Consider the following 20,176-nt stretch of genomic DNA (forward strand, 5'->3'; position numbering starts at 1 on the left):
AGTCCATCACATCCATGCAGGCTCTTTACATGCATATATTCTACAGTTGTTTTCCAAAGTAATGGCTACATACGAATTAGGAGCAGGAGTAGGCCACTCGGCCCCTCGCTTCTTTGCCATTCAATAAGATCATGGCTGATCTGAAAGGAATGTCCACACCACATTCCTGCCTACCCCCGATAACCTTTCACCCCCCCCCCCCCCCCCCTTATCTAGGTTTGCCTTAAAAATATTGAAAGACTCTGCTTCCACCGCTTTTTGAGGAAGAGAGTTCCAAAGACTCTCAACTCTCTAAGAGAAACAATTTCTCCTCATCTCTGTCTTAAATGAGCGACTCCTTTTTAAACAGTAACCCCCTAGTTCTATGTTCCATCACAAGAGGATCCTCTCCACATCCACCCTGTCAAGACCCCTCAGGATCTTAAAGGTTTCATTTAAGTTGTCTCTTACTCTTCTAAATTACATTGGATACAAGCCTAACCTGTCCAGCCTTCCCTCATAAGACAACCTGTCCATTCCTTGTATTATTCTAGTAAACCTTCTCTGAACTGCTTCTAATGCATTTACATCTTTCTTTCAATAGGAGACCAGTATTGTACACAATACTCCAGATGTGGTCTCACCAATGCCATGTACACTCAAACATGACCTCCCTACTTTTGTAATCAACTCCCCTCACAATAAATGATAACATTATGTTAGCCTTCCTAATTACCTGCTGAACCTTTTGTGATTCATGCAGGAGGACACCCAGATCCCTCTGAATCTCAGACCTCTGCAATCTCTCACCATTTAGATACTAAGCTATTTTATTCTTCTTGCCAAAATGAACGATTTTACATTTGCCCACATTATACTCCATTTTCCAGATCTTTGCCCACTCTCTTAACCTATCAATGTCACTTTGTAGCCTCCTTACGTCCTCTTCACAATTTGCTTTCCATCTGGCCCAGGTGATTTATCCACTTTCAGACCTTTCAGTTTTCCTAGCACTTTCTCCTTGGTAATGGCCACCATATTCACCTCTGCCCCCCGACTCTCTTGAGCTTTGGGGATGTTACTTGTGTCTTCCACCGTGAAGGCTGACACAAAGTACCTATTCAGTTCCTCCGCCATTTCTTTGTTCCCCACTTCTACTTCTCCAGCGTCATTTTCCAGTGGCCCAATGTCCACTTTTGCCTCTCTCTTACCCTTTATATATTTAAAAAAACTCTTGCAATCTTCTTTTACATTACTGGCTAGTTTACCCTCATATTTAATCTTCTCCCTCCTTATTTCTTTTTTAGTTGTCCTCTGTTGGTCTTTGTAGGCTTCCCAAACCCCTGGTTTCCCACTGCTCTTCGCCACATTGTATGCTTTCTCTTTAGCTTTTATGCTGTCCCTGACTTCCCTTGTCAGCCATGGTTTCCTCGTCCTCCCTTTAGTATGCTTCTTCTTCCTAGGGATGAATTTTTGCTGTATCTCCCAAATTACTCCCAGAAACTCCTGCCATTGCTGTTCCACTGTCTTTCCTGCTAGGCTCATCTCCCAGTCAATTCTGGCCAGCTCCTCCCTCATGCCTCTGTAGTTGCCTTTATTCAACTGTAATACCGTTACATCTGATTCCAGCTTTTTCCTCTCAAATTGCAGGGTAAATTCTATCATATTATGGTCACTTCCTCCTAAGGGTTCCTTCACCTTCAGCTCCCTTATCAAACCTGCCTCATTACACATCACTAAATCTAGAATTGCCTGTTCTCTAGTGGGCTCCACCACAAGCTGCTTCAAAAAGCCATCTCGTAGACATTCCACAAATTCCTTTTCTTGGGATCCACTACCAACCTTATTTTTCCAGTCTACCTGCATATTGAAATCCCCCATGATCACTGTAACCTTGCCTTTCTTACACGCCTTTTCTATCTCCTGGTGTATCTTGTGCCCCACATCCTGACTACTGTTCAGAGGCCTGTACATAACTCCCATTATGGTTTTTTTACCTTTGCGGTTCCTCAACTCTACCCACACAGATTCTACATCATCTGACCCTACGTAATTTCTTGCTATCGATTTAATTTCATTTCTTACCAACAAAGCAACCCCACCCCCTCTGCCAACCTGCCTATCTTTTCGATAGGATGTATATCCTTGGATATTTAGCTCCCAGTCCTGATCCCCTTGCAGCCATGTCTCCGTAATGCCCACCACATCATACCTGCCAATTTCAATCTGCGCCACAAGCTCATTTACCTTATTTCGTATACTGCGTGCATTCAGATACAACCTCTTCAGTCCTGTATTTCCTGTCCCCTTTCTCATTGTCGTCCCTTTATCTGATGTGCTTGAAGTTAGATTCCTAGCCCTTTCCAAACACTCTGTCCTATTTTGTGTTTTGGGGACTTTAATAGCCTTTCCTGGGCTCTCCTTTCTTTTCAGTTTTTTCATAATTTTCCATGAAGTTGAATCCACCCTCCCACACGCTAACCTGCTGCTTTGTTTCCCATTAGTCATACTTCTTGGAGTTTTACCCTTCCCTCCCCTACTTTACTTTCCTACCTATCTTTGTGCCGCCAACAAATTTAGCCACCATTCCTTCGGACCCTTCATCCAAGTCATTTATATAAATTGTAAAAAGTTGAGGCCCCAGCGCTGATCCCTGTGGCACATCCTGCCAACCAGAAAAAGACCCATTTATGCCAACTCTCTGCTTCCAGTTAGCTAGCCAATCTTCTACCCATGCCAATATGTTACCCCCTACACCATGAGCTTTTATTTTCTGCAATAACCTTTGATGTGGCACTTTATCAATTGCCTTCTGGAAATCGAAATACAGTACATCCACTGGTTCCTCTTTATCCACAACACATGTGAATCTCAGAACTCCAATATATTGGTTAAACATGATTTCCCTTTCACAAAACCATGTAATTTCTCACTAATTGCCTTGAATTTATCTAAGCGCCCTGCTATAACATCTTTAATAATAGCTTCTAATATTTTTCCTATGATAGATGTTAGAGTAACAGGCCTATAGTTTCCTGCTTTCTGCCTCCCTCCCTTTTTGAATAGAGGAGCTATATTTGCTATTTTCCAATCCAATGGAACCTTCCCTGAATCTAGGGAATTTTGGAAAATTAAAACCAGTGCATCACTATCTCACTAGCCACTTCTTTCAAGACCTGAGGGTGAAGTTCATCCGGACCTGGAGATTTGTCAGCCCACGGCCCCAACGATTTGCTAAATATAACTTCCCTTGTGATTGTAATTTTCCCCAAGTTCCTCCCTCCCTTCCATTTCCTGATTTACAGCTATTTCTGGGATGTTACTTGTGCCCTCTATAGTGAAGACTGAAGCAAAATGCTTGTTAAATTCATCCGCCATCTCCTACTTTCCATTATCAATTCCCCAGATGCATTGTCTATAGGACCAACGCTCATTTTGTTAACACTTTTCTAATTAAAATATCTATAGAAACTCTTACTATCTGTCTTTATATTACTAGCTAGCTTTCTCTCATACTCTAATTTTTCCCTCCTTATTAGTCTTTTTGTAATTCTTTGCTGCTCTTTATACTCTTTCCCATCTTCTGACCTGCCACCCGTCTTTGCGTAATTATATGCAAATATAATATCAAAATGCTGGAAATATAGAGGACATCTGATAAAATCTGTAAGAGAAGAAATAATGTTTTGGGTGCAACCAGTCATCAGAATTGAAAGCTAGAAAAAAAATCAAGTGCTTGAATAAGGTTTAAAACCAAGTGGGAAAGATTTACTCCTCTAACAGACAGAGAATTAATGGATTGAATGACCTGTTAAACTGCTTGGGAGATCACTAGATAATCTAAAAGTTGATTCACTGAGGAAATTAAAATACTTTAACCGAGCGTGACAGCATGTAAATATCAATTTGCTCAATAAACATAATGACAACACAATTGGATAACGAGGTTTGTTTTCCCCTTTCCAAAGCCACATATCACCATGCAGATTCTCTGTCTTATTGAAAAAAGATTTGATCAATCAGAGTCAAGCTTCCTGGTTTAAATTTCAAACAATGCTTGGTAGTTAACTGTCAGTGACCATCAACTGGTGCATTTCTCCATGGCAGTGTCTCTACCAATCAGAATCCGCTTGCCTACCAATCAGCACTCTCTTTTCGTATAGTATAAATTGTTGTTGCCTTTATATTTGGTTTTCTTTTGAATTGTCTTCATGAGTGTAAGATGACAATTTGACAAAAAAAGGTCTCTATTTTTTCAGCACAACTCAAGTTCAGTACTGCCAAACGACTATTCTCTTTCCTGTTGGCTCCATAAGACAGTATAGTTTTTTTTACATCTCCTAACAGTGTCATTGCGGCATTGATCAAGCACATCACATTGGCCTTCTGAGGCTGATGTTAGCTCACCTAAAAGTGGGCCCGGTGGACAAGCCTGAGGCCTGGATTTTCCGTGCCCGCTGGTGTTGGGTGTGTTCGGTGGCATGAGCGGACAATATGGCACGATCGCTTTCGCGATAGCCGTGGAGCCAGCTGGTGATCGCCCACTCAGCCCACCAATGGCGGGCCGCATTCTCCGTCATTGGACGTCGGGAAACTCATTGTGATACATCAGCGTATCATTATTAGGCCAGCCTGCCGGAATCGCCCCCCCCCCCCTATCCGCCCATGTCGGTGAGAAAACACGCCAATGTGTTTCACAACAGCACATAAGTGATGTGCACTTGGCTGGCTGCATTTGCTCAGGACTTCAAGGTTTGTTTGCCTACCTTGCTTCGGTCAGCACTCGCAGTCATTAGCGCCAGGCTTCACAGACAGCACCACATCACTTTTAGGAGGGCTCGCGGCAGGTGTCTACCAGATCAGCCATATGTGGGTGGTTTTTCTAGGGCTTGCCTGGGGAAAGGGGAGAAGTGGCCTCAGGCAAGGGAAGGACGAGGGCTGTACTGGGGAAGGAGGGTAACCCAGGTTGTTTGTGGGGGCACATGCTGATCTGTGCAAGTGACCTCAAGATGGTGAGGGCTGAGGAGGCAGTCTCCAGAGGAGATGAGGCAAGATGGACATGTGAGGGTATGTCTGAGAGAATGGGTGGTGATGCCCCTTGAGCTGGCAGTGAGTGAGATGCCAATGAATGTGTGATGGGATTGAGTGTGAGAGTTTAGAGTGATGAGATAGTTGCCATACCCTGGCTGCACGGATGAGATCATTCATCCTCTATCTGCATTGGATGGCCAACCTCTTCTGTGCAGCATTGGCATGGATCACCATTGCCATCACTTACCAGGCCAGAGTGATAATGTAGCTGCCCCTCCTGTAGCCAGAGTGGGGGTAGAGGACATCACAGCGGGCCTCCACAGCATCCAAAATGTGCCCGAGGGCTTCAGTCTTCTTGCCTTTTGGGGCCATGTCTTGTTTGCTGCAGCCATGGGCTGGAAGCACTGAGCGCGGCTGCACTTTAAATGTGGTGCCTGGCGTGATGAAGCGGTGAGGTGATGGCATGGCAGGCGAATCGGAGCACGGCAGCCATCGAAACGGCATGTATCCCGGGAATGCATAAATAACGTGGCGGGTTTGGGGCGATGCAGTGTGAAAACCTGCCTTCGCGACTGATGGGTAAAATGTCATTTTACCCACCCACTACCACGCTTAGTGCAAACCTGGGATGAATTCATCCTGAATGTCTGTCCAAGAGCCATGGGGCTCAAAACTCTTGCCCAGAGATTGGGCAGCAAAAGCTCTCCTGCTTATGATACTCAAATGATGTACACAAGATACTGACTTTGATAGCAACATCTTTACAAGACTACTGTACCATTGACCGGATTTACCAGATATATCAATACTGTCAGACCCAGTTGCTGTTGCTAAGCAGTGGTTTTGTTTTTCTTCCTTTGTTTGCATATTTCAAGTCACTTGCATATTTTGGCTGCATTTCTGTCTGCTTGCTCTCCCAAAAAAAATCCAACATTTTATTTTCTGCCAGAACAGTTGGTAACTTATCTTGGAGAAATCTGAATATCCCACTTCCTTTGGGTAGGCTTTCTATCTTTTCTCTTTCTGTCATCCGCCTGGTTTAGGACACATGACCTAGATCGGCATGAGTGACGTACTGACTGGTGCCTAAAATTACCTGGGCGCCAGTTCAAATTGAGCTGACAGAAGGAACTTGCATTTATGTAATGCCTTTCGAGTCCTCATGATAGCACTTCACGGCTAGCCAAGTACTTTTGAAGAGTAGTTGCCGCATTTGCGCACGGGCAAGGTCCTGCTAACAAGAGAAAGGACGCAATTTCTGGTTGTTTTGGTTGAGAGGGGCCAGTGTTGTCCCAGACTCTGAGAGCTCCTCTGCTCTTTAAATCATGACATTGGCCTTGTGCCCTCTCATGGAAGTGTAAACGAGGCCTCGGCTGAACATCTGATCTGATATATGGCAACTTCCGTCAGTGCAGTACTGAGAGGGTGTGTTGGTCTGAGTGTCAGTTTAGATTGTTTGCTGAGATCTCTGGAGTGGGGCTTTAGCCCACAACCTAGCTCAGAGGCAGGACTGCCACCACTGAACCAAATCTGTCAGCTTTCAATCAGAGGAAATGTATTGAACAAAAGTGTACATAGTAAATACAGGTTATATGTCTGTTGACCTAAACTACTTGTTTTGCTTCAGGTTGAAACCAATCCAAAAGGAAAGGAATTCCAAAAGGACCTAAAATCTTACTGAAGCTGGACATTTTGTAAGTACTGTCATTAGTGGGCACTTAATTAGCAAATAAAAGATGTGTCCAATGTTCCATGTGCCTTATATTTCATTTAAAGGGGGATTGTTACCATTTGGCGTGGTCAACATGGTTGACGTCCTACAGTAAATATTTTTTGATGTAATTAATATTGCTGAAGAAACAAGTGATTCAAATGAAGATATAGTTCCATTAAACAGTAGAAGCAAACTCTTTTAAATGTTAGCAGGGAAAATGATTTGTTGTCTCTCAGATTCACTCAAGGCCGATAATTTCACTGCCTTTGAGACTTTAAAAGTTTTACTGCCTTGATGTTTTTGATTAAGCTGTGGTGTAAATGGGAAGGGTTTGTGGTCCTGATTGTTGCTTACTTTGCAAATATGTTGGGTAACAGTTTTATCTCCATGGTGAATTTCAAAGTATGCCATGCAGTTTTAAGGAGGTTATGTTTTGCCTCTGCTCTGTATCCATGAGGTTGAGTAAGACATGAGTACAATCACACTAACATAAATAGATGTTTTATTATGTTCCCTGTCTTCTGTCCCTGTAGCCTGCTTTTCCTTTCTCAGCCACTAAACTCAAAGATACCAGAATTGCAATCCTTTTGTTGCACGTTTTATTGACCCCCTAGTTGTGCTACTATAATTGGGGTTATGGTGAGAGTGTTAAACTCCCTTTTATCATAAGAAAACACCAAACAAGTACAATAAGTTGTTCTGGATGGATGATCAATCACTCTATCCCTATACTTTATTTCCCTTACCTGCAGTATATGTGGTATGTAGTTGATTTTGTGCAAATAAATGTGCTTAAAGAAAAGTCACTGGCCAACAAAGGCAATCGTAAATTGATTTGCTATCTAAAGTGACTTTTAAATAATGCTGCAAGCTGATGTATGTTAAGTAACTGTCTCGTTTCAGCTGTGTTCTGCTTGACTAGAACGGTGATGGTATTTTACACATAACCATCAGCACTAATTTCTTATCTAGTATAATCTCTGCATTATGTTACTATAATCTTTTCACTGCTAAATGTGTTGCTGTTAAGAGTAGTTAGTGTGCTAACCACGGTACTAACATGTCCAATTTCTTTTTTTCTATCTTCTACACTCCAATTACTGTGACCTGACCAGTGCCTACTGTTGGCTTTTAAAGCGTCGGTGTGGGCTTTTGCTGTACTTTTTCTCTCTTTATCAATCTTGTCACTCTCCGACACTGCTTTAGTCAAACTGCAGCTCCTGTCGCCAACTTCTGGAACTGAGCCAAACTCACCAGGACCCAAAAGCATAGTCAGTTGAGAGTGAGAGAGACGTCAAGCCGATCCTAGAAAGAATCTTGCCTGAGTGGGGGGAAAGAAAATCCACAATGCATCTTAAACAAGAAGTGCATTGCATTTTCTTGCTTCCTATCTACCTATTGATGTGGCTTTACACAACCCTCACCTTTATCCCATGGTATTTCCTCTCTGATGCAAAGAAGAAAAAGGCTATGGCGAAACGAATAAAGGCCAAGGCCACGTCTGACAAAGCAGGCAGCCCATTCCGTTCCGTCGACCATTTTGACTCCCTTGCCAAAATGGACTTCCCTGGGCTGGACACACTCGATAAGCTCTTTGAAGCAGCTGTGAAGAATTTTCAGAAGCAGAATTGTTTGGGCACAAGAGAGCTGTTGAGTGAAGAAAATGAGGTCCAGGCTAATGGAAAAGTATTTAAAAAGGTAAGCAACTTAATGCACCGCTAATTACTTGCCAGTTACAAGTGGTGTAAGCAATATCCCCATTTCTGTATGTGTCACTTGAATGAATTTCTTTATTGAATTGGGGGTGGGAGGTAAAGAGATCACAAAGGACAACTTCTGTCTAAACACTTGACATTGATTCATCCCCATTGGTGCCACCCACCTTCCTATATGGTAGTCTGAGCTGCTATACCTTGTCCACACTCCTAGAAAAAGTAGATATGATGCTGTCATCATACGCTTCCATCTAAGGCTTCTTATGGATGGTGTTTGTCATGTTAAACATAGGGTCTTGATTGGCATCAAAAAGATCTTGCACTTTCCCCTTCAGGGGTTGAAGTCAAGTGGTGGTTCATTTTGTACTCTGAACATTTTCCCCTCCCCTTCCTTAAAACGAGGCTTCTGTAAAGCGTAGTTCACCCAGACTCTTCCACGAGACAACGGAGCTAGAGATTTCCTTTCAGCACTAAGAGAAAATAGCCAAGAGACACTTTAATTAGTGCCATGGATGTACTGTTGTGAAGCATTTTTTAAAATTTCCTGTTGAATCCCTTGCCCATTTCTTTTCTCCTCCCTTTTCACCCCACAACACTCCTCCAAGGAAACTGAGGAACCTCTGCCTGGTCCTCCCCACTTTACCTCAGGGGACGCTTGTGACAATGTAATTCAAAGGTGAGGAAAGTGGTAGTGCTGCTGATCAAGATGCTTACCCAATGTGTTTGTGGTCAGGGAGAGGTTTCAGTATAAGGAACTTCCATGCATTCTTAGGGAGTGCCTAGAATGCTTTTCCATTATTGCAGCTATTTTTCACTGCATTGATGCATCAGTTGCTCAAACCCAGATGTCACGGCTTGGCTGTTTACTTGAAAATGAGGTACAATATCAAATGCCAAGTATTGGTCATATGGATTACAGAAATTCCAAAAGTGAGACCACATTTTCTATGCACCCCTATAAGAAGACCAGAACAAATGTCTGCCTGTTACCATGCTCTTGCTTGATTGACAGATGTATGTACTATGCCTTACCTGCAGCTAATCCTGGGGGAATATAAATGGCTAAACTATGAGGTCGTCAATCAGCATGTAAACCATTTTGGCAGTGGCCTATCTGCCTTGGGACTGAAGGCAAAGAATATGATTGGCATCTTCTGTGAAACCAGGGCTGAGTGGATGATTGCAGCACAAGCCTGCTTCAAGTACAATTTCCCACGTAAGTATATTACCAATTATCCTACAAAGTGAGAGAGAAGTAGGCTAATGGAATCAAACTGAGCATGATAACTGTACTAACCAGGATGAGCTGCGGAGAGAATTTTATTCCTGCCATTAAAAAAAAATCTGGTTCAAGGTCAGATTTCCAAAAAATGAAGCAAAAGGCAGATATTGGCTTTTAAAGGATTAGATAAAGCACGCAAAATGTTCAGTGTCGGCCTTGAAAGCGAAGGTGATGCAGCACGTGGGAGTTAAAACAGAAGATGCTGGAGATACTCCACGGCTCAGGCACCACCCGTGGAGAGAGGAACAGTGTCAACATTTTAGGCTGTGACCATTCATCAGAAGTGGGAAAAGTTAAAAATGTAATAGGTTTTAAGCAAGTTAAAGGGGGCTGGGCGAGAAAAAGAACAAAAGGGCAGGCCTGTGCTAGGGTGGAAGACAGGAGAGATTAAATGATAAAAGAAAATGGTTCAAGGCCAAGAGGAATTGTAATAGGACAAGTCAAGAAACAAAATTTGTGGCTAGAGGTGGTGTGAATGGCAGAATAATGAACTACTGTCCAAAAGCAAAAATAAGAGAAAAAATGGAGGCAGAGGTTACGGTCTGAAATTGTTGAACTTGATGTTGAGTCTGGAAGGTTGTAAAGTGCCGAATTGAAAGGTGAGGTGCTGTTCCTTGAGCTTACTTGGAACTTCATTGGAACACTGTAGGAGACCGAGGACAGGGATGTCAGTGTGAGAGCAAGGGCAGTTAGGTATTGGCAACAGATGCTGTCCACACACTTTTCTATCTGTGGAAGGACACAAAACAGAAACAGGAAGTTTTTTTTTACAAGGAGGAATAAATGGAAAGCCTGAGCTGCATTTGCAGATCTGCCCTGTGTTTGGGTTGGCATTGGAGATGACCTCTAAGCCAGCTGGGTAGGGGCGAGAGGGCTGAATCTTCACCTTCCAAGAATGGGCAATCTTAAGTAAGCATACATAAAGAAATGGAGGAAAAAGAGTTAACAGTGGATGATAATTTGAAAGAAACCTTGAATGTGGATTATTAAACTTCTTGTAACACACTATAAAGAAAGAATATGAGTCTTAGATTTGCTTTTCGTGACTTCGGAATGTCCCAAAGTGCTTTACAGCCCCAAAGAGTTTGTTTTTGAAGTGAAGTCATTGTTGTCAAGAGGGAAATGTTGGTTGAGGAATAAATATTGATTATGCCACAAATGTTTGAAGAGAAACATTGAGGGTATACAGAGCAGAGCAATCTGTAACTTCTGATTAAACTGCTAAGATTAAGAGCTCAATTCCATGACGTGAGCTTGCAATGTGCTGCAATCCCATGTTAACTTTCTCACACTTGGACTCAAGAGCATATTCCAGTCATTAACAGGTGTTGTTTGTTCAGTTAATTCTTGTCTTGTTCCCAAACATTAATATATTAAAGTACATAATTTATATAAAAAAAAAACTAACATGACACTGGAAGAATTTTTCCATAAAAACATTTCATTTCCTCCATTGGCAACTTCTAAGTTGGTTCGAAGCCAAAGAATAGTTTTCAAGACTGCCAAAAGAAGTCTGTCAGTAAACTTTTGTCTTTCCTGGCAAAATGATGTTTAGTCGTGGAACTAAGCACGTGGTTTGTGTGCGTCTTAGGGAACTGAGTAATTGATTTGGGTGAATCGTACTAATCATGGGAAGTGCGCACTCATTTGCCAGGTAGATCAGATGTCAATGGAATATGTAGCAATTACTCCTCCATTGCAAAATTGCACAGCTTGTAACATTTCCACAATGGTGTCAGTTAAGGATTTGTGGTGGCAGTAGGGGATATTGGAGTTGGTTTTAGTACTCTCTGATTCCCCAAACGTCTGATTGCCTTCCAGCAATTGCTTCCTCTCATCTCTCAAAACCGCTGCATGTTTACAGAAGATAGATTAGGAAAAACCTGGGCTCATTGTGTTCCCTTGCTGCACGCAAGTAGCCTTCTAATACTTCCCATTGATTTTGTGCATGGACGATGAGCATTTTCACATGGTATTAGATTAGAGGGCAAGTGTCATTGAAAGATCATCTACAGAATTGTACCGCTACAAGTAGTTAAAGCCTTTGGGAAGGACAAAAATTGGCAAAGCAGGAAAACATTTTGGAGATTAATATAATATTTTAGGGCTTGTTAAATATTTTTCAGCTGAAGTTTATCACTTTTTTACAAGAAATATGATCGACACTTTAGACCTGCCCGTCCCTCAATGACTCATGCAGCCTGCTCATTTCCATCCTCTGTATGAACATGCTTGACAGTCACCGATTTGAAGATCTGAATGTTAAACAAGCTTCTGCAGTCCTTCGTGTTGTGATTTTCTGTTTGAATAGCTCTTTGTTCAAACACGCTGGTAAAAACATGTTATCAAAGGAAAAAGCAGGACTTGACTTAAATTACACGAGCTCTGTGATTCAATCTGGGTTTGCTTTATTTAACTTAGTGTATCTCTGGACTTATGAAGTTATGTAAAATATGAAGTTATATAAAATCATTTCGTGGGTTGAGTTAAAACTTAGATTTTCAGATCTTTTTCTCTTTCCCCCACACCCCCACCCCACCTCCCGCCCATACTGACGAGATGCAAAGTCGTCATCAGCATCCTTCCATCTATGTAAGATGATGAATATGCAGCAGATCAAATCCGTTGGGGATGGGGTAACTTCATATAATGCATTTTTGCCAATGGTCTCTTCAGCCAATCTGCGAGAGGCAGGGTCTACCACATGAAGTGGTCGTCAGGTCTCATTGTGGGGTGTTGTTTTCAGTGGTGGTGCCTGTTGCCAAGCTGCTGTAGCCACTGATTCACGATAGTGCACATTGGCCCATATGTGACGTCACCATTTCCCCCTGTCTTCAGCTAGAGTCTCCCAGGTGCAAAAGAATCAATGTCCAGGGCCTTCATGTCAAGCTTACAAGCATTCTTGAAGAGGAACTTTTGGAGTCCTACTAATTTTATGGGTCCAGCTACCTCGGCATACAGAATATCCTTCCATCCTGCCAACATGCCTGAGTCAGCGCAGTCATCTCTGCTTGATGAATACCAACATACTTGGGAGATTTGGCTTTGAGGACTGCCATGTTCATGATTTTGGCTTTCTAGGAGATGTCTAGAAAGCTCTGCAAACAGCGAAGATGAGATGTAAAGTGCAGTGCAATATTGCCCCTTTTTGGCAGGAAAAAGTGCAACCATGAGCAAAAGTGACTGTTACAAAACCATGTGGGGGAATATAAACCAAAATGACTCCCAAATGAAGAAATTACCAACAAGATTTCACTTTTTGTAACTTTTACTTTAACACAAATCAGAACCAACACAAATTAAACATGAATAGGCAAATATACTTCAAATAAAAAGAGAAATTCCACTTCAGATATTCGATACAACAAAATGTGTCTTACACGAGCATAGGCATTCCCCTTCAGTATGTATGGCATTACATAAGCTACACAGTTCTACAATATGCTGTTCTTTATTTGTGCAGAGTAGGTAAGGGGATCTATTTGATAACAGCTTTCACTCCCGAGTTTCATAGGGTCTCTCTTGAGTCACAGCAGTCCTGATTCTGTAGCTTTCCAGAGGTCTTTTTCAAATGAACAATTAAAAACACCCTAATTCATGGCTTTGCCACTTCTGGGAAAACACCTAATGTTTTATCTTCTCCAAGCAGTTCACACAGCTTTCCAGGTTTTAGACCTTTTTAGCCAGCTCTCACAGTGCCTCCAACAGCTCCTGTCTATTTTACTGCCAAACAGAAAAACTGACCTCTTCCTGAGAGTGGTTTGCTGCTGCTTCTCACAATTCACTGTGTTCATCTTTCTGTCTGTTTGCTTTCTCTTTATGTCTGCATCTGTGTGCTGATCGCTTTCACCCTCCAGCTCCTCTGCTTGTAGCTCTCATTTATGTCTTACTAGCCAAATGGCTTCTTTCTTACCTTCCTTTCTGTTGGTACTGGTTCCAGGTCAAGGGCCGCCAGGTCACATGGACCAGTATTCCTTATTATCCAAGGAAATTACAATTGACCCCTTTACAATTAATGCACACTCTTAAAAGTCCTTTTCAAATATTCTTAGAAACTATTAGTTTCCACGGACCTTTTAAAGATATTACAAATTTTGTTTACTGTACTACTTCCAGGTCAAAGTTCATCGCAGTGACCATATGAAAATATAGCTCCGATAAATCCAATAAGGGAGTTAAAATTTAGCTCCCCCACTGGCATATTTATTAAAGTGCAGACAAGCACAAGTTTGATTTGTAGTCTATGCTGGGATGCCTGTTCTCTGCTGGAATGGCAGATGAGCTACTGAAATATACTCAACATCCATGAGGCTAGGGTCTAGCTTGGCTCTAGGCATATTTTATTCTCTAGCCCGTTTTAGTAGCTTTTCTGTCTCTTTTTCCAATGTGACCACGCCCTTCCAGAGTTGCATATATTACTGCAGATGTGGCCAAACTAATATTTTACATTGGGACAGAAGTACTTCACTGATGCATCATCTGCTCCTCTTTTTATATATTTTTTTTAAAAATCCATTGACAGTAGCCAGACACTGCCAGATATCTTGTGGGATCTATTTTCTAGGATTCCTAGATTCCTTTCCTGATTGGTTCCCTTGTCACTGTTCCCATTAATCCTAAAATCCTGCCTGTTCTGCATTCTTAAATGCTTTTCTTGTTTACTTATGCTTAAGGGGACATAGTGTCCCTGTGGAAAAAATAGCATTGAGTCATGTGCAATAATTTAGCAATGGCTAAAGCAAATGTTTGAAAATTATAAATTTCAAGTGTCCTATAGCCACTTGTAATGAAATAAATGGCAATTGCTGTTTAAGGATCTTTTCCTTTCTGTTTAGGTTAATTTTAATTAAGTCACCAGAAATAAACAATGAATCCTGGCCGTTACCTCAAGGAACAGGCTGGAATTAATCATTGTGAAAGAACTCAGTTGACCTCAGTTAAATCAGGTTGCCCTTCAGTTTGAGCCTGTGTTTTGAATTCAGCTCATTCACTCTTCCTTACGAGGTAATTCTCCTGAGCAAGTTATTTTACCTTCCAATTTCTCCTTCTCCACCCCCGTTCTCCCAGCACTCCTAAATTGGGAGTATTGACTGAAAGAACTTGCATATATATAGCACCTTTCACATCCTATTACCACTTTGACAATGAATTACTTTTGAAGTTTATGTAGCATCAACTTGCATATATTTCGGTCCCATGAACAGAAGACTAGGTAAATGATCAGCTGATCTATTTTGATTGAAAGATGAGTGTTGGCTATAACACCATTGAGAAGATAACTCATCACCTGCTCTTCAGAGAGTGAGATTAGATCTTTTAATGTCTGAGTAGCAGACAGGCCCTTGGCTCAATGTCTCATTTGAAAGACGGCAACTCCAACAATGCAATGCAAAACTTGGCATTGAAGAATTAGTCTAGGTCACCTACTCAAATCCTGCTGTAGCTTGAACATATGACCCTTCAAAATAATTCACCAAAATGGACAAAAAGAGCTGAAAAAAAAAGTCTGCAGGATTTTTGTTTCTAACTTTTGAGAAATGACCTATTTTGCCTTTTTTTATATGTAATGTGAAACTTTTGAATGTTAATTTGATCCCTGTACATGCTGAGGATGTTGTATCCATTTCAATGCAAGTGGAGCTTGATTGTTTTCTTTTTCTTCCCCTTAGTTGTAACAATTTACTCCACCCTTGGAGAAGATGCTGTAGCTTACGGACTGAACGAATCTGAAATAACATATCTTATCACTAGTGTGGAACTCCTCGACACAAAATTGAAGGTGAGCTTTAAGGATTCAGCACGGCCTATTGTCCTTAATGAGGGCTTTTGCACTTGTGGCGTCGTGGAAGACTTTGATTTTGGATTCAGCGTGCATTCACCTCAGTCTTAATCTGTTTTTGTGGTTGTGGGGAGGGTTGGAAATTCTTGCACAATGTTCCCCCCGCGGCTTTTCTTCGTATAACCTTTCTTAATTAAAAAAAAAGTTAGCCTTTTATCCTGTAATCATCCCTGAATGTTAATGAGAAGAACATGCTGAAACCCACCCTGCAAAAGTGAAGGATGTTATTAGAGTAGACCATCAATTAGAAAAGTGTTTAATGTGAATATAAATCTCCATGTTTTTGTTTCTCTGTTCTACATTCAATTCTCAGGTTCATTTACAAGTATGGTATTAAAGCATCCTAACTTTGAATTCAGAATTTGACTAATGAAATCAATACATTTAAACAAAATAATTTCCATTGTCAGTTGAGTCAACATTGGCGTAATCATATGAGCATCCTGAGAATAACTTACAAGTTATATTTTGGTTAGAAGCCATGTGATGGTCCGGTCAGTAATGTGCAATTCGATTTGCAAACTGACTCTACCAAGACATTCTGTGTTAAAACGAATCTTATAAGCAAGGTTTGTTGTACAAGTATCAAAAAATTATTTAAAAGAACACCAAGATTGACAACATTTTTCTTCTATACTTTGCATCTGATAAAATTTGAGCAAACAAAGTTTGCTTGAATATGTAAAGTGTATTAGTGAGGTGAGAAACCATTAAAAGGGCTGTAAGTGAATTTGAAAGAAAACTATCACAATTTAAAAGGGGACAGAAGCTTCCATAAGCATATAAGAAGCAAAAGAACAGTTAGATTGGGTAAGATCAGTCTGGGATGAAGGAGGGAGTCTCATTGTAGACGTTAAAAGAAATATTTTACTTTTTTTTAACAAATAATGCTGGATGTGAGTAACGTTGGAGTAATAGATGTGGAGATGGTACAGTTAGTTGTTAACTATAGAAAAGAATTTGGTTCTAAAGAAGTAAGCTGGGCTATAGATGGAACTGGCCTGGCCCCGATGCTGATCATTCTGGTCTGTTGAAAGAAATCCAAGGGAATTACAGGGACTTGAATTTTTCAATACTTCTGAAATAACACAAATTGAGCCATGGAACTGGAGAGTAATCAGTGAAATACCTTAGTTAAGAAAGGAGATGATGATAACCTGGATAACCAGTAGACCAGTTAGCCTAGTAGCACAAGATGATAACAAAATACTGCGGATGTTGGAAAAATGTGGATGCGCTCTGAAGAAGCGTCATACGGACTCAAAGCGTTAACTCTGCTTCTCTCTCCACAGATGCCGCCAGACCTGCTGAGTTTTTTTCCAGCATTTTCTGTTTTCGAGCCTAGGAGCACATGTTGATTAACTCTTAGGCCAGAATTTTTGGCTCATCAAGTGGGGGCGGGGCCCGCTCGCCGAGGCGTAAAATGACACGGGGTGATGTCAGGCGTGTGTCCCGACATCACCGCATGTCATTTAGATTTTCAGTTTGGTGGGCGTGCAGCCGAGTTGGCTGTGTGCCCGCCGAACTGTCAAAGGCCTATTAAGACCATTTTAAAAACTAATTAAACTAATAAACTGAGCTGCCTGTCCAACCTTAAAGTGCCTCTGTGCCGCAGGGAGACTTCTGCGCTCTTTCGCGCGCATGCGTGAAAGTGCCAGGCCCCGACTCAGGGAACCCCACCCGCCCTCAAGCAGCGCTCAGTGCTTCCGGACGCACGTCACGCTGGGCGGGCCTTAATTAGCCCGCCCACGAAAAATGGCGGTGCGAATCTGATCGGGGGCACCGATTGGGTCTGCGCCTGCCCCCACACAACTCCCCTGATGGTGGGGAGGGGGCAATTCTCCCCTTGGAATCTATAGTTTGGGATTAGTGAACATTTAGAAACTTGCAGTTTAATCTTGGACAACCAATGCAGATTTGTTAAAAACACTTTGTTTTTGAAAAATTTAGTTTTTTTTTTAAAGAAGTGGAAGCTTGGCTAGTTACAGAATGCAGTTGGTGTGTATGTAGATTTTCAGGAGGCGGTTATTAAGATGTCTCAAGTTTGTGATATCAGAGTGCAGCAGCAGCATAATAGAACATTGGTTGAAGGATGATAAACAGATCTGGGATAAATGGGTTTTGCTCAGGCTAGGAAATAGGGCCTGGACTTTGGTATAGGGAGCAGAATCTTGCAGTTGGCTTACTACAGAGAAATTAGTGGTTTGCCAAAGTGTGAGGAAGACAGTAAAAGATTTGAAGGCAGACAGGTTGGTAGAGTAAGCAAACAGATATTATGAGGACAAGTTTAAGATGATATATCTTGGGAAGTAGTGGGTAGAAACTGGGAATATGGAAGCATACATGTAATAGACAGAAGGGTGTGGATGAGCAGGGATCTAGGTGTTCAAAGTTATAATTTTTCAAAGTGTAAGAGCAGGTAGAGTTAAACATAATGAATGTGATTTTATATATATATTGGCATAAAGTACAAGAATAAAGTAGCAGCATTGGTTAGGCCACAGAGTACTGTGTGCAAAATTTAAAGCATTGATTCATTAGGATAATGCCAGGGTGGGAAACTATAGTTATGAGTATAGATGAGATATACTAATGCAGAGAAGAGATTTTAATTCAGGTTTTGGTTTTAATTACAAAGGGTTTTGATTTGGTTAGATAAGGTAAGATCGTTTTTTCTGGTGGGCAAGTTGGTGGTGAGGTCACCACTCGTTACACTGAGTGAGGAGAGAGGTTAAGAGAAATTTCTTAAGGAGCTTTATGAGAATGGAGTGCTTTGTAACATTGGGCAGAATTTTCCATTTGGTGTGCGGGCGCACGCCCAACACGCCGCAACGTTAAATGACACGTGATGATGTCGGGCGTGCGTCCCGACGTCATCGCAAAGTCGCACGATATTTCGTTTGGTGTGCGTGTGCCAGAGTCAGCTGCGCCCCTGCCAATAATTGATAGGCCTACTAAGGCCAGGTAATTAACCAGAGTTCATGCTGCCCATCCAACCTTACCTTATGGTTGGTGCGCAAGCAAAAAGGTCAAGCGGGGTCTTTACGGTTTTTAGGTAACCTTATCCACGAGCAGGATGGGGGTTTCCTAAAGTTTTTACAAATTAAATGGAAACTTTTTAAAATAAAAATAAAAACATGTCCATATCATGTTTCGTTAAATTTTTATTGTATTTATTTAATTTTTTTAAAAAGTGCTGCAGTCTCCTCCGGGAGATTGAAGTGCTCTTTCGCACGCCCCACCCACACACATAGTGCTCAGTGCTACCGCTTGTGATCCATGCAGGGCAGGCCTTAATTTGCCCGCCCTCGTGAAATCGCGGTGCGGAGCCAATTGCGATCGGCTCCGCGACTGCTCCCGCCGAGCCTGCCCGACACATGGAAAATCCTGGCCATTGAGTGGATGAGGCATCTTTTTATGGGTAAATTGGGTATGTATTTGAAGCAGAGGATGCTTCAAGGATATGTTAGAACAGCAAAGGGCATTGAGATTAGTTTTGAATTGCTCAAACAATGAACCAGCAAAGCACAACGGATCAAATGGCCACTTCCATTGCATTGGTAATCCTTGCATTCACTGTTTCGAACACTTTTTTTTGACAGAAAGTGCTGCCAAAAGTTCAGAAGCTGAAACATATCATCTATGTAGACAAGAAGGCCTTCAATACTTCAGGATATTCAGAAGTTCTTCAGATCCACAGTATGGCTTCTGTGGAAGAACTTGGAGCCAAACCTGAGAACTGTATGTATAAAAGGAATTTCTCTTGCCATCACTGCATATAGTAATTTTTACAACTAACTTACTGCTGCTCTTTTCTACTATTATAGGTTTTAAAATCCTCATCTTTGTTTTCAGATACCTCCTGTGGCCCCTCTTCTCCCTTTACCTGAAATATCCTCCAGCCTGACAGCCCTCTGAGATATGTCTCCACTAATACTGGCCTCTTGAGCATCTCCAGTTTTAATTGCTCTGCCATTGGCAGCTTTGCCTTCAGCAGGCTAGGCCCCGAGCTCTGTCATTCCCTCCCAAAGCCTCGCCTGTCTCCGACCTTGCTTTTCCCCTTTCAAACATTCCGTAAAATACAAGTTGGTGGTGGCATTGTGAGTGAAAGAATCTATTTGTTTCCCTATTCCAGCAACTTCAGAAAGTGTTTTGATTCTTCTGAAAATGTTTACATCTGAGCAAATTGGGGTTGAGATTGTAATTTAGCTCTTGCCTTGCTGAACAAACCTATCTTTAGCGCAACAAGTTGAGCAACTACCTAAGGATTTTTGCGTTAAATATATGTTTACACTATTTTTTAAATCTTGCATGAAGCATACACTTCACATAAACATTGCAATTACACCCTGTAATCTATTTCCATCATCTTGCATATGTATTATACTTAGTCTTCCCAGCTCCAACTTCAAATAAGTCACTGAAGTTAGACTTGTTGCCTAATAGTTTCTCACCCCTCTCCTCTTCTTCGCCTTTTCCTCCGACCAAAGTCATTTCTACATTTCTCAGTTTCCAGGCTGGCTCTTTGCACTGGTTCTCCCGGCAGTGCGCTGCTTGTGGGGGCCAGCTTCCTGCTGCCCTGATGTTTGTCTCTCCACGGTGAAGGTCACATTGCG

General features: G+C 41.7%; 1 protein-coding gene across 8 annotated transcripts in view; it reads left to right on the forward strand.

Annotated features, from left to right (window-relative positions):
- Positions 1-20,176, forward strand: part of acsl4a (acyl-CoA synthetase long chain family member 4a) — a 90,785-nt gene that overhangs the window by 43,975 nt on the left and 26,634 nt on the right. For 3 of the 8 annotated variants that reach the window (XM_078547525.1, XM_078547527.1, XM_078547526.1), the window contains exons 2-6: positions 6,638-6,704; positions 8,183-8,422; positions 9,478-9,655; positions 15,391-15,500; positions 19,163-19,301. In XM_078547525.1, coding sequence (XP_078403651.1) covers positions 8,195-8,422; positions 9,478-9,655; positions 15,391-15,500; positions 19,163-19,301 — 655 coding nt within the window. In that variant the 5' untranslated portion in view covers positions 6,638-6,704; positions 8,183-8,194. Of the gene's footprint in view, positions 1-6,637; positions 6,705-7,930; positions 8,423-9,477; positions 9,656-15,390; positions 15,501-19,162; positions 19,302-20,176 lie in introns of all 8 variants that reach the window. The other 5 variants (XM_078547522.1, XM_078547524.1, XM_078547523.1 and 2 more) reach the window with 2 other exon arrangements.

Source organism: Cetorhinus maximus, chromosome 8 (genome assembly GCF_964194155.1).
Source record: "Cetorhinus maximus chromosome 8, sCetMax3.hap1.1, whole genome shotgun sequence".
Lineage (NCBI taxonomy): Eukaryota > Metazoa > Chordata > Chondrichthyes > Lamniformes > Cetorhinidae > Cetorhinus > Cetorhinus maximus.